This window comes from Lipotes vexillifer, unplaced genomic scaffold, assembly GCF_000442215.2.
Source record: "Lipotes vexillifer unplaced genomic scaffold, Lipotes_vexillifer_v1.1 scaffold518, whole genome shotgun sequence".
NCBI classification, from domain to species: Eukaryota; Metazoa; Chordata; class Mammalia; order Artiodactyla; family Lipotidae; genus Lipotes; species Lipotes vexillifer.
The window spans coordinates 2,971,157-2,985,980 of NW_006780945.1; the positions used below are offsets into that span (position 1 = coordinate 2,971,157).

The window sequence follows — 14,824 nt, forward strand, 5'->3', positions numbered from 1 at the left end:
TCCCTATTTGGAATGAAGTCTGATTGGTCCCGGAAGAGAGACGATGGCCCTAAAGCTTCCCTGTCCTAAATTTAGGAGGGTAGGGGGATGGGAGGAATGTCTGATCTTCGAGAGGAGCCCCTAGGGCGCCTGTGAGAGGACAGGGCGGGGAGCTGGTCTCCCCAAGGTCAGAAAGAAGGCTTGGGCTTAACCCCGCAGCAGGAAAGGGTTAGGTTAGACCGAAGAACTTGTGTCCTGGGCGGCTGTGAACACAGAAGGGCCGAGGACCAAAGTGGTTTGTGGATTCTCTCTCGGCTGTCGCATTAAGAACAAGAAATTCTAAACTGTTTGGATGCGGAGCCGTTTGGCTCGGAAGGCGGGAGGTAGGATTATATCGTGATGCACTGCTTTTTCTCCGAGCCTAGGCCCGGGTCTTAATTTAGGGGGTGTTATGATTCCTTGACACGGACTGAGGATAGTCCGGACCAAGCTGCGAGTTTTCTTTTTCTTTTTTTCCCCCTTATTTCCCCCTGTAAACAGGTGGGGAGGAGAAAGTTGGGATTGTACCCCGGAATGAAGAGGATCGGCTTTATTCGAAATTAGAAAAAATCCCTCATCCTGGAGTTTGAACCGAAAACTGTAGATCAGCAAGTTCAGTCTTTCATATTTGTGATGAGGAAAGAGATTCACAGAGAGCTCAGTGGGTCTTTCTAGGTTCACCGGGCTTTTCCTTTATTCTGTAAAATCTCAGTGAGGCTTAAGTGAATAAGATAGGATTGCCTTGGTAGATTATGCTGGATCTTTTCTTGTCTTTCTGGGTTTCCATTGGCTTTGCGTGTAATTGACAGTCTTTCCACAAGGACCGTACTCTGGAGCATGGTCAATTCATGGCATTGAGATTCTCGTCAGCACCCTGAAGTTATTTGGGCCAATAGCGAAAATCTGGGGTTCTCCAAACTTCTGCATATTGACTTGGGTCATGCAGTGAGTGGGGCATAAAACCTCTACTTGTATATTAAAGAAGAGTGGACTAAACTTGAAATTAGGGGCCAGGTGTACCAACTTGCTACTGGAATTAGTCACAGGATGCTTAGGTACAGTAAGCCTGATCTAACTGCCATTTTTTTCCTTCCCAAACCCAGTTCGTACTTCCAGTAGTCCCTTGGGATGTCTCACATGTCTGAAAAAGTCGAAATATTTCTTAGCAAAATATTTCTTTTATTCTGTGCTATACACGGGTAATCTGAATGTGTTTATACTAGTAACAGATTCTTTTTATCTAGTTCACACAATCTCAACATGGTAACTTCTTTACTATAAAAGAAGTCATTTGATTTGGCAGGGGTTTCTCTGCACCCGTGTGTCGTGGAGTATGATGGACCAGCTCCAGCTGTCTTAGCATCTCCAAGTCAGTTCTGGTCTCTGGATCTGTTTCCTCAGCTTTAAGATCAAGGGCTGGTCTAAGATGGTGGTTTTTCAAACTGCAAGAGGGGTGGGTTTGTGGGAGGGAGGCTTCTACTTTAAAACAGATCCTTTATCTCTTATGGAAATAGAGGGATTTTTTTTTTTTTTGGTAGGACGAAAGAGTTCTGTTACTTTTTTAAAAAAAATTGAAAACCACTAGTCTCCGTACTCTGGGATTTCTTCTATGCTTGATCTCTAGGAGATGACAGGAAGATTGGAGAGAAATGAAATGAGGAAAAGTGATGTATTTCTGCCATCCTTAGAAGTAACAGGTGCTAAACAATAATCTGTAACTAGACGGCTAGGGAGAATGTAATCAGTTATAGGGTGGCTGCTCAAATTATAACCTGGTCTATGGCATTAATGTTAAAAGTTACAGTCTGACTGATTGTGTGGATGGGGTTAAGCATGAAGCTGTAGTTTTGACAATTATTAATGATGTTGTTGAAAGAGAAATGTTTCAAGGATGAAATCTGCAAAGAGCTTAGAAAAAGGAGACTGGAGAAGAGGTAGGGCTCCTCCTTAATCTAGTGCCGGGCAGAGAACAGCACTCCCAGGGGGCCGGAGAGATGATTCTGGTACCTGGAGAAATCAGCTGATTATGAGGCAGGGATATTTCATGAGACTTTCCCAGAGTTTAATTGAAATCTTCAAAACCAGCCTATCCTCTTGACATTCATAGTCTTGTCGCTAGAAAGATGTATCTTATCCCCCATTACAAAAGAGGAAATTGGAACGTTTTGGTCAGGCTCATGAGTTTGGTTAGAGTGACTCAGCAGCCCAGGCACAATCAGCTGTGGGCATACTGATAAAGGAGGAGTTTGGGGACCAACCCGCTGTCATTTGAGGAGTTTCTCTGCGCGTCAGCTGGCCTTCCATCAGACGGTGTGCTCTGTAAGTGGTCATATTAGAACGAACGTAGCAATTTCTTGGTTCAACTAGCACATCCATTTAATGATGATTAAAACCTGATATTTATCTAGTTTTTAACCTCCAGTACTTGAGGATAAGATCTAATCCCCTGAGAGAAAGATAAGGAGATCTTATTTTATAAACAACTGAGTCTTAGAATGAGGTAAATGGTGTAGCCCTCTGCAGGTTGGTTAATGCTTTATCAGAACCGCACACCCATTATTTATCACTCCAAGCCTAAACTATTCATACTCGTTCATTAATAATGTTAGATGTATTCACAAGTACAGAGGATTGAGCTCGGGGTGATAACTTAAATTTTCTCCTATGTCCAGACCCCAACTCAGAGCCTTAGGGTTAAGGGCCTACCACAGTAAGCCACCCTCTACTCATATAGAAAGTATAACTGTATAGAAGATACTGTATGTTCAAATTCAGTACTTTCCAAAAAGCTCTTTTACCCTCTAGCTCTAGAAACTTGAACCCTAAAGAGTTTTCATTATAATAGATTGTGCTGCTTTGTATAAATTGGCCTCTACCCAGCACTGCCCAGTAGAATTTTCTACAGTGGTAGGAACATCCTGTATCTGTGCGGTCCCATACAGTCGCCACTAGCTATGGGTAGCCACTGAGCACTGAAAGTGTAGCCAGCGTGATCGAGGAACTGGGTTTCAAATTTTATTTAATCTTAATTAATTTAAATGAACAAATATATCTCGTGGCTACTGTATTGGACAGCACAGTTCCATGTAATTTGACTTAAAATTACACCTCCTTTAATTTATTTCTGATTTCTAACTGAGGTTTGGAAGTCCTGATAGCACTTGATTCTTGCATAGAAAACATAAAAATTTTGTCTTTCTTGTACATCTCAGAACACTTGACTGAGAAATATGTGTGATTTTTCTTAAAACCTGGACATTTTAAGTGGCTGGTGCTACAATCGCACAGTAACAACCTGGTGAAGTAACTTCTCATAATACCAGGTGGTGTAGCCGGAATAATCAAGTTAATGTGTCCAAGAGCAGCCTTTCCAGTGATTGTCCAGAAAAGTAATTTAATATGTTAGAGGGCAGAGAGGTTTTGTGTTAATGTGATAATTGGGGAAAACTCAGGGATGAAAGAAAATGAAAGATTAGAGGCTACCAGAACCTCTAATGCTCTTCCTGTGTAGCACCATTTTTATAAGGATTTTAAGTGTAAATAGGCAAAGGCAGTCACTCCTGTCTTAGATGTCGTACGGACAGGACTTAAATTAGGTAACTTGGAATCGTAGCTTCAGGAGATGTAGGAAAAGATCACATTAATTAGGTGGCGTTTGAGAGCTTAGTCCTTAATGTCTTCCTGATCTTATTTGTTCCCAGCAGGCATTTCAAATTGTCAAGCTTTTTTTTTAGAAATGAGTTTTACTAATTTAAGCTCGACCATACTGCTGCTCTTTTATATTTTTGTTCTTCGTGCCTGGCGACGGTGTACTTCTAACTTTTTTTACCTGTTGGGATATCATATGATTTATCTCTTTTTAGGCAAGAGGGCACATTTATATGTTGTCATGGTTTACAGTTTGAAGTGTCCAGAAGGTCCATTGTTGAATTTTTTTTTTTTTTTTCTCCTTGTGATTTAATTTCAGGAAAAGGAGAAGGAATGGCAGCGAAGAAGACCACCATCTCCCCCCACAGACTAAAAGGAGTAGCAGGAACCCTGTCTTTCACGATTCCTGGGACACAGAGGTAGGAAGTGTGGTCCTGAGTATCTGCTGTTTTCATTGCTTGAGCTAAATAACCCAGTTACTTCCATGTAATTAAAATTTTTTTTGAATAAAGAAAAGTGATCTTATTTGATTGCAGTGTTTTTAACCTCTTTTTTTTTTTTTTTTGAGTCATGGCCTTTTTTTTTTTTTTGGGGTAAAGAATACAGAAGCCAGCTTATTGTCTAATCGTTTCTAAACATTAATTGTCCTTAAGACAAGTATATATTGCTGCTTCCATGTCTCTTAAAGATAAGCTTTCCATGTTTTTAAGAGAAACCGTACAAGCATTCGGAATATATAACGTATGTGTATGCGAAGTCCTATTTTTAATTGTGTTTATGTTTTCATTATGTTGTTCTGAGAAGAGCACCTGTGGGAAGCAGAGTGGAGTGGGGGGAGAGGGGAAAGGGGAAGGTTCAAACTTTGGTTTCAACTTTGGTTTCCTGGGTGCTTCAGTATGCCTCCTGTGCACTTGAGCACCTGGTCTGCAGTGGGGCAGGGAAGCTGACACTGAAGGGATGCTGCTATTAAATTATGCACCTAAATATTTGACCCTCAACTGTTGTCACCCTAAGAGAGAAACGCCTCAGTGGCAAAGATTCCTAAGCCCTAGTCTCATCACTTAAAGCAGAATTCCATAGATCACAGTTCTTCCACAGCCAAAGTAATTTGTACTTTAATTAGTTCTCAGTAATAGGATTTGACCTGTATCCAGTCTTTACCAGAAATCCAAAGTAATTCCCTCAGGGAGAAAAAAAATCAGTAACTGTCATGTAGGTAATACTCATTCAGGAGCAGTTGATGCACCAGTGCAGACTAGATCCTTTTACATGGAGACTTAAATTTCTATAGCTTTTATTCTCCCTTTTAAATCTTCCTATCACCTTTTTTTTTCCTTTGGTTTTTTTTTATTTCTCCCTTAAAATTAACAGAAAAGTAATTGAGCTTTTGGTTAAATTAGGGAATCTCTTTTTTCTTTGGAAAAAACCCAAAGATTAGAGGCTGCCGTGAACATCTAATGATAAAACTAACAGAATTGAGTCTCCATTATTCTTTTGAGTTATAAGACTATTCATTAAAAAGAGTATGCGGTGATTACTTTCACGGTATCACCCTGAATATTTCTCCGGATGCGCAGGCTCAGCGGCCATGGCTCACGGGCCCAGCCGTTCCGCGGCATGTGGGATCTTCCCGGACCGGGGCACGAACCCGTGTCCCTTGCATCGGCAAGCGGACTCTCAACCACTGCGCCACCAGGGAAGCCCCTGAATATTTCTTTACTTGTGTCTGTATGTCAGTCCTGCTATATGATGTTTGCAGTAGATCTTTGTTGTATTGATCTTTTTTCCCTATATCTACAATTTTGATGTTTGAGAACAGGAATATAAATTGTCATTTTTTAAAAAATCAAACATTTCTGATCTCTTATTTTGAGTAATACTCCTTAGTATTACAGTTTTGGTTTGTTTTAATTGCTGTTTGTAGAGAATGACCTTCACTCCCTAATACCTTTCTTCTTCTCACAGAAGAAAACAGTGTATTGTTATTCAACCTGTGGGTTCACGTCTGGTTCTTACTTGTCCAAAGAAATTCAGTGGTTAAACCACTCTGTAATCGTTAGTCTGAAGGATGGACTGGATTGCCCTTGTAATAAGTAACAGTCAATACAGGTACTTTTTACCTGTCACGGTAATCTGAACTCACCGTTAGATCCCTCACGGGCGGTCATGACCCTCCGACCCTCCATTTCAGCACATTTACCGGCGTCTGGTGCTGTCGAGTAATGAGTCTTTTTTTTTTTTAATTAATTTTTATTGGAGTATAGTTCATTTACAATGTTGTGTTAGTTTCTGCTAACACACAGCAAAGTGATTCAGTTGTACATACACATATATCCACTTTTTAAAAATTCTGTTCCATATAGGTCATTAGAGTATTGAGTATAGTTTCCTGTGCTATACAGTAGATTCTTATTAGTTATCCCTTTTATATATAGTAGTGTGTTTATGTCAACCCCAGTCTCCCAATTTATCCCTCCCCCTCCCCTCGAGTAATGAGTCTGAGTGAACCCAGGGAGAACTAGAGCAGCAAAAGGCAGGGGAAAACTTGAAAATGGAAAGTTAAGTACTGAATAATTGAATTGTGACCACTGGAGTAGATCATTATGTTTATAGCATAAAAATGTCCAGTTTAGGGACATTTGGCTGCTTGTTGACAATTGTGTATAAAGGGGGAAATAATAAAACATGCCATTACTAGTAGATTCTTAATGTTATTAATTTACATGACAGTGTATTGTTAATGAAAACGGTATCTTTTAATTCTAAGGTAGGGCCAACGGGGTAAGTTTCCTTAAGAGACTTAAGAGGAGCCATTTCCTGTGTCTTTATTTTATTATTACTTTTTAAAAATTTATTTATTTTTGGCTGTGTTGGGTCTTCGTTGCTGCGCGTGGGCTTTCTCTAGTTGTGGTGAGCGAGGGCCACTCTTCGTCGTGGTGTGCAGGCTTCTCATTGCAGAGGCTTGTCTTGTTACGGAGCACGGGCTCTAGGTGCGCAGGCCTCAGTAGTTGCAGCATGCAGGCTCAGTAGTTGTGGCTCGCGGGCTGTAGAGCGCAGGGTCAATAGTTGTGGCGCACGGGCTTAGTTGCTCCACGGCACGTGGGATCTTCCCGGACCAGGGCTCAGACCCATGTCCCCTGCATTGGCAGGCGGATTCTTAACCACTGCGCCACCAGGGAAGCCCCTCCTATGTCTTTCTTGAGATACTTAAGTTTAGAATTTTTTTCTTGTAACATAAAGAACTTTCATTTGGAAGTTTATTTTCATTGTAAGAGAGATTTAAAACTGTTATTTATAATTAATTTCCAGAACTCACCTTTTTCTCCTAAATGTGATAACATTGGCAAGTACTGGGAAATAAGACACGAGGTGTTTGAATTGTTTCGAACTGTGCCACAAGTAAGTCATGTTTATCTGTAAAATGGAGATAGTGTGGGCCTCTTTTTTTCCTAGATTCTAGGAAGCTGAAGAATGTGAACTGAAGAATGTGAGCCGACTTGCCAGATGAGTTATGTAAAGAGAAACTTTGAATCTACTTGTACATTTTCTTCCTGTCAGTTTGGTGGTTATTGTGATCTCTACTTTTCAGATGGAAAAATTAGGGCACAGAACAATAAAGTCCCTTGCCCAAGGATACACAGCTGGTGAGAGGCAGACTGGGGAGCCCCAGAGTCTGAGTGTGAGCTGTGGGCTCCTGCCCACGGTGTGTGCCGCCTCCCAGAAGACAGATCGGAAGCTCTGAGGGACTTTGCTACATATACCCAGGGCCACTAGGTTCTAGACTTCTCTTGAATCATAGGAACAGAGAAGAATAATTTCCCTCCCTCTGTCTTTTAGCTGGAAAATATTTTTCTGAGTAAATGCTATGACATGGTATTAGCTAGAAAGCAGTTTTAGATTTCTAGCCACAAAAAGTAAGGAAATTGGGGTCTAGTGGTTTTTTTCAAAACTCGAATCTGTGTTTGCATTGAAGATCTTGAATTTTAACTCCAGTGACTTAGATTTAATGCCTGTGAGCCTTAGGATACTAGTTTTAAATTGAGATATAATTTACAGGTATAGGAATAAAAAAGTTTTTTGAAAGGCATTCTAGATGATTCCTGGTAAGTTAATGTCTAAGGCAGGTTCGTTTTTCTCTCTGGTGAGCAAGGAGTGAAGTGATTTGTCACTCTGCATCTTCCTGTTGGGTCCTTTACAAAGGTAGCTCCATTCCCTGACTTCAGACAGTTATTGGATGGGTAAAAACTAGCTAGACTTAACTTATTTAAATCCATTTTCTTAGGCTGGCCGTTTTGGTTTGACTTGTAGCTTCACTTCTAGGAATAATGCTCTTTATTTTCAGCTTGAATATCTTTATCTACAAATTACATTAGACACGTCCAGTAAATCTGGCTTCTGGTATGCAGGTATATGCCTTATAAGAAGTACTCCTACCTGAGTGAACAAAAGCAGTACCTTTTGAAAATACAAAGACCCCAACTTTTTAAAAATACCTTTAACTTACCAAGACCGTTTTGATTTTTTAGATCACAACGAAGTAACAGCAAGTAGAGAGCGAGAAGATGTGGAAGTAAAACAGAGGTGGCTTAATTGGAACAGCCTCTGTCTTTTTTCTTGTCTCTACTAGAAGGGAGAATCTGTGATGGCATAACTCTAAAATCCCAAGGGTGTTCTTAGTTGGAGTGTAGAGGCATGACAGATAAAAACATTACAGAACCGGGGAATCCATGTATCATTACAATTAGGATTCTATAAGTCCATTTGTTTTAACTGATAAGAATTGGCAGTGTGTTAGGTGATTTTTTTTTTTAAAGCACTGAATTTAGATGACCCTGGGAATATTTTGCATAATTTTTAAAGAAGGTATTTTAACACTCTGTGTTTGTTCATTCTCATCATTAATCTGTCCTAGTAGTAGGACCAGCCTAACAGACAAAACTGTTTTGGCAGATTCTGGGGTAAGGTGTTACCGTTGTGTGTTTAAAACCCTGTAGCAAATTAACTCTGAAATTAACTTCTCCAAAGGTCCATTCAAATGCAGGAACAGTCCTTTCAAAAGTTAACCCAATTTGTAGTGTCAGTCTTTAGAAACTTTGCTCACAGTTCAAGTCCTTGAAATATTTGTAATATGTTGCATCAACTCACAGCAAGAAAAGCCATCCCAAGCAGTTTCATATTGAACCTGAACGTTATCTGTTTAGTAATGAGAATACATACATGTTTTTAGGCAGAAACTTCAAACAGATGTTGTGGTCCAATTTTATCTTGTAAGGATATGCCATTTACTCATTGACACAGAAAAGTGACTACCTGTAGTTTCTTCCCTTGCGCATTTAGAAAGTGGTTTTAGTTAGCCCACTGAATGCATTTGGGGTCTTATGGTCTCACTGGTATTAGCAGACCTGGAGCTCTCTTAAATCACTGGGCACTTTGGAAGCACAGAGTTTTACATTAGAAGCTCTGATAGACTTGGCTGGGATCATCCCTTGCACTTAATTCAGATTCTGTAGTGGCCTTAGGGTGAACTTCATTCTGACTCCAGGGATGGAATGTGTAATACAACGAGCAAGATTTCTTTTTTCGTTTGAGGCTCACGTAAATTTAAAAGCACCACTGGATGGGGAGATGGATGTGAGGGGAAGCTGGGGCTTGAAAGAAAATAAAATACGCTGTTGATCTGCTTTTCTGACTAACAGAAAGCATCCAGCTCTAGGTAATAAGTGTACACATATACTCTGGCTCTCTTTTTATGAAGCAGAGACTCAGTAACAATCCCACCTGGGGGACTTTCTAAAGGTTATTATAGAAAGTGTCTTTAGAGCTATTTTGTTTCTACCATGGGTATAAATGGGCTCTCTCTTAAACTGACTTCACACCCTGGGAAAATAAAATTCAGGGCAGGCCTAGCTGAGGGGTCAGGAGCCCTGTATGATTTGAGCCCTTGGGACTAAGAAAATGAACTTCAGTTTGTCTGCCCTCTGCTCCATGATTTATGTGTATTCTTTCTGCTAAAGGCAGTGCGTGTTCTTCTGCCTTATCTGCTCTACCTTCTCTCAAGGCTCCTGAAAGCTCTTTCTAATACTTCTCTCTTCATCTCTGCCCCCCAAGCAGTCTGATACAGAGAGGCTCCACTAAGCAGGGGAAATACAATTTTTTCCGTCTCGAGTTTTTTGGTTTTTACAAGACAAAACGCTTTACTTCTTCATACATCTTAAGGCTCTGATAGAGACTTAAAATTTGGTTTTATGCTTTTAGGGTTAAAAGGAAATAATGGTCTTTCCTTTATCCCACAAAGTTAGATCACTTTGATGGCTGACAGCGTTAAGACCCATTTCAGTAACTTTCAGACTTTTTGACCCGGTCCCACAGAAATGCCATATTTTGTGACCCAGTACATACCAAATATACTTGTGCATCACTGAAGAGAAGTTTCACAGAACAATCACTCTTAGCACGTTGCACTGCTTGCTTTTATTCTGCTGGTTGCTGCTTGGCCATCCGTAGATGGTGAGATATTCCCTAAAGCCCCTCGATAATGCCAAGACCTGCCTGAGTGGGGTGAAAATAGGAACCAGTGCACCTTTGAAAGAGATGTATTGTTCTTACCTTGAGTGACAGTAGGGTGTAATGTTTTATGTGTACTAAAATAACGTGTAAAGTGCGTTCACCCAGATTCCCAGGTTCTGTGTAGGTTCTCTCTTAGTCTAAGAGCGTCACCGGCCTGCTGTCTGCGAGGGTCAGCTGGAGCAGTTCCGGGCTTCTTAGGCCGTCACGGGAGGCGAACGGCCTTCCTGAGACCTTACTGACGGCACCAGTGTTTTCTTTCAGTCTCCGTCTTGCAGCTGCGAGTGGCTGGAGGCCTTGCACTCTCTTCTGTGGCAGCACTCTTCAGTTCTCTTACTCGTGACTGTATTTTGCCCTCAGAAGAAGTATTTTTGTAGAAGCTCTAGAAAATACAGTCTTTTTAAAAAGTAGGAGGTCCACATTCTAAATATTTTGGCATGTATATCCTTCCAGAATATTTTTGGTGTACGTATATGTATACATTAAAGAAAACACTAAAAACCGCTGGACCTACTATACGTTGTTTTGTAACCTATAAAAAAGATGTTAAAGATCTCTTTCTACCTTGGTGTATGTACATCTCTTTTCCTCACTGTTACCAGCAGAATAGAATTTCATCGTTATGGATTATAATTCATGTGTTACACTTTATATACATATACCATAGTTTAACCAGTTTCCCTATTTTTATTTTATTTTTTTAATTATTTTTAAAAATACATTTATTTATTTAATTTTACTTTTGGCTGCGTTGGGTCTTTGTTGCTGTGCATGGGCTTTCTCTAGTTGCTGCGAGCGGGGCTACTCTTCGTTGTGGGGAGCGGGCTTCTCACTGAGGTGGTTTCTCTTTTTTTTTTTTTTTTTTTTTTTTTTTGCGGTATGTGGGCCTCTCACTGTTGTGGCCTCTCCCATTGTGGAGCACAGGCTCCGGACGAGCAGGCCCAGCGGCCATGGCTCACGGGCCCAGCCGCTCCACGGCACGCGGGATCCTCCCAGACCGGGGCACGAACCCGTATCCCCCGCATCGGCAGGCGGACTCCCAACCACTGCGCCACCAGGGAAGCCCTGAGGTGGTTTCTCTTGTTGCGGAGCATGGGCTCTAGGCACGCAGGCCTCAGTAGTTGCAGCACGCGGGCTCTAGGCACGCAGGCCTCAGTAGCTGCAGCACGCGGGCTCAGTAGTTGTGGCTCGCGGGCTCTAGAGTGCAGGCTCAGTGGTTGTAGCACATGGGCTTAGTTGTTCCACGGCATGTGGGATCTTCCCAGACCAGGGCTCGAACCCGTGTCCCCTGCATTGGCAGGCGGATTCTTAACCACTGCGCCACTAGGGAAGTCCCAGTTTCCCTATTTTTAGACATTTAGGTTGTTTCCCATTTTCACCTATTATAAACAGGGCCACACTAAACATTTTTATACGTGTCTTTAAAAATCTGAGTTACAGGATACTTAAAACGGACTAGAAATTGCAGGTGTATTTGTCTCCCTCTCTCTCTTTTTTAACAGTTATTGTACAGCAATCTTTTTTAACCTGTTTATTTTAAAGAATTTTTATCTTTTTTCAGAATAGTGTCACCTTTGCTGTTACAGTGTGAAGTAAATATAATTTGAGATGGAAACTTGACTTACTAGAAACTGATTCTAGTTCTTGCCTTAATTTTCAGACAGTGCCTGTAACGGGAAACAGGAAAGAAAACAGACTGAGAGGAGACAGAGTGCTCTGTGCTGTGGGCCTCCTACCCAGTGTGGTGACCTGCTCGTCACTGGGTAGCAGCCTTGCCGGCTGTGCCATCGGCAGTTCTAGCTGATTCTGTGCTAGGTTAGGGGGAGGCTTTTATGGAACACAACTTCTGTTTTTGAATTGGCTTTCACTTAAGTCTTAAGTAAATGTAATTGCTGCTGCTGTTAACCCTGCCATCTGACCTTATTCAGCCCATTATAATGCTTTCATCAATTTTTTTTTTTTACGAAGATAGATAGGTTGTCTCCTACTACCTGGGGGCAGTGGGCTAAGTGACCTGTTAAGTGTAAGTGCCTCCAAATGACCTATGGACCATGATAATTCTTGGTTTAAGTGTTAAGACTGGATGCCTTTCGTGAACATTGCTTTCTTTGCCATTTTAGATAAGTTTATTTATGTACATAGTTAGGTATAACTTTTGATCAAAAAATGGATAGAACTAGTATTTTAAAAATCACTTTTAAAGTATCTATCTAGAAACAACATTTTATTTATACATTTACTTTTATAATGAAAATAGATAATAAGCACATTGCAAAAAGTTGCAGTAAAGGGTAGAAAAAATCACCAACTATAACCCCTCCACTTTGACCTATAACTACTATGACCTGCTTCTTGCCAGCCTTTTCCCTTACATGTAGATTTCACAAGGTCGTAAGCAGGCATTTCAAAACCAGTGTTTTTGTATAAAGGAATATAAATTTAGAAGTATGAAAGGGTAAAATTTTAAAAAGTTATACACCAGATCATTAACCTCTAGAATTCTAAATGTCTCATGCATTGATTCCTTCCAGCACAATATTGTGTTGAGTTGTAAATAGAGAAGTGTGCTGTTAATCAAGTTATTGGGGTTGCCATTTATTAGAAATCGTCAAATACTGTAATTCGGAAAAGGATCCATCCTTACCACGGCCTTCCCTTTGAAGATCCTAGCATCGGAAGTAAGGAGATTTCTGAGGGTGACTCTTACCAGGGAACTCTGAGTAGCTTCTTCAAGATGACTAAGACACCAAGTAACATTAGGGATATTAAACAGAAAATTAGGCACGTGTGTGCACGTATGCACATGCATACACATAGCAAACTGCAAAAATGCTAATATAACTCTACAAGAAGTATATTCAGGTCTTTCAGGATAATACAAATTACTAGGTATAAAATAAGCTACAAGGATATACTGTTCAACACAGGGAGTATAGCCAGTCTTTTATAATGACTATAAATGAGATATATAACCTGTAGGAATCGTGGGTCAGTATATTGCGCACCTGTAACCTATATTGTGCGGCAACTATACTTCAATTAAAAGGAGTCTTTCAGGACGTGTGTTCTGCCTTCAGAGAGTACAGTTTTGTGCCCATGAGATAACCACAAAGTTGTCAAAATTTTCCCTTGTGCCCAGAAGCCACCTCACTTGTTACAAGGGCGCCTGTTTCGTACCCTGTACCAATGACTGATGCTTCCCTTTGGAGGCTGAGAACTCCCTTCTGTGATTATTGGAAATGATCGGAACGCGTGGTAAAAGCACGCAGGGAAGATGCGTAAAGGAATTAAGATGTAGTGGAAGGGATTTGCGGTCGGAGGGCCCGCGCTGGAGCCCGGACCCTGCCTCTTCCGGGGGTGGGGGGGTGTTGGGTCATCACCCCACTCGACTTCACAGGCAGGTGTGAGGACAGAACGGAGTATCTTAGAGAAAATGCTTTGTAAGCTCTCAAGCCCAGGGTGTGTTTTCATGCTGATCCTCCTCAAACTGAATAGGGAAACGGTCCTAAAGAGGGTATTTGAAGTTAACCCCCCGTTAAGCTCCTAAGACCCCGAACAGCCTAACTGTGATGCCGTGTCTTTTTCCCCCGTTCCAGTCTTCAAGCAGCGACAGTGGCGGGAGCAGCGGCAGCAGCAGCAGCATCAACAGCCCGGACCGGGCCAGCGTGCCGGAGAGCGGCTCAAGCCACCCCACCGCCCGGTCCAGCCCCCACGGCCCGCAGCCCGCGCCCGCGCCGTCCACGCTGTGCCAAAGCCCGTACTTCCACATCAACCAGACCCTGAAGGAGGCCCACTTTCACAGCCTGCAGCACCGAGGACGGCCTCCCACATGATGTGCCGGCACTTTCTTGCCTTCTGTGAAGGGACCGCGCTGCGCAGATTTGATATTTCAACTTAACGATGTTTTAAAAAAAATTGCACAAAAAGATGCCTGTTGGCTTTTCAGTCTATATTTGAAATAACAGGTTAACAGGCCATTGTTTACTTGTGGTTTTGCTGCACTATTGCGATTTCAAAGGGGCTTTGAAGCTGTTTTTTATAGGATTCTTTTGAGGGTGGGTATCAAATCCAGGGCAAGTCAACAGTAGGAGGAAACCTCATCTGCGTGTTGAATCCATAGTTTGTCCAAGTCAGACTGATTTCCAGATCTGTCACTTAGAAATTCTACTTTCTGTAAAAAGGCCTTTTCATTTTGCCGGATCTTCAATTTTTTAAATTCAATAAACTAGTAAAGAGTATCTACTTTCCATGAAAAAACCTAAGTTTTTTCCCAAAACATAGAAAGCTTGATTCAGTCTTGCACTGAAATTAATTGCCATACTACCTCTTAGTATGTAGGTGTCCTGTTGAAAGTACTGTCCTCTGTGACAGGAGAACCACCAGATTGCAGTCAGACTGTATGATAAAGTCAGCACCTGCCCTGATAACCGTCCTCTCTCTCTGTTATATATTTGTATTTCCAGAGAGAAGGACTCTCAGACCCTTGGATCCCCAGATAAACTTGTTACCGTTATTCCTCCAGAGCCTACATCTCAGACTTAGAGAACACTGCTCAGTTCGGACAGTCAAGGAATACGTAAATGACTTTGTCTTA

The 14,824-nt window shown here is 41.5% G+C and overlaps 1 protein-coding gene across 1 annotated transcript in view; it reads left to right on the top strand.

Annotated features, from left to right (window-relative positions):
• VCF1 (VCP nuclear cofactor family member 1) overlaps positions 1 to 14,487 on the top strand; it is a 15,085-nt gene extending 598 nt beyond the window's left edge. Inside the window, 2 exon segments of the mRNA XM_007472178.1 lie at positions 3,986 to 4,085; positions 13,827 to 14,487. Of these exon segments, the coding sequence (XP_007472240.1) occupies positions 3,986 to 4,085; positions 13,827 to 14,063 (337 nt within the window). The 3' untranslated portion in view covers positions 14,064 to 14,487.
• The last annotated feature ends 337 nt before the right edge of the window (positions 14,488 to 14,824 follow it).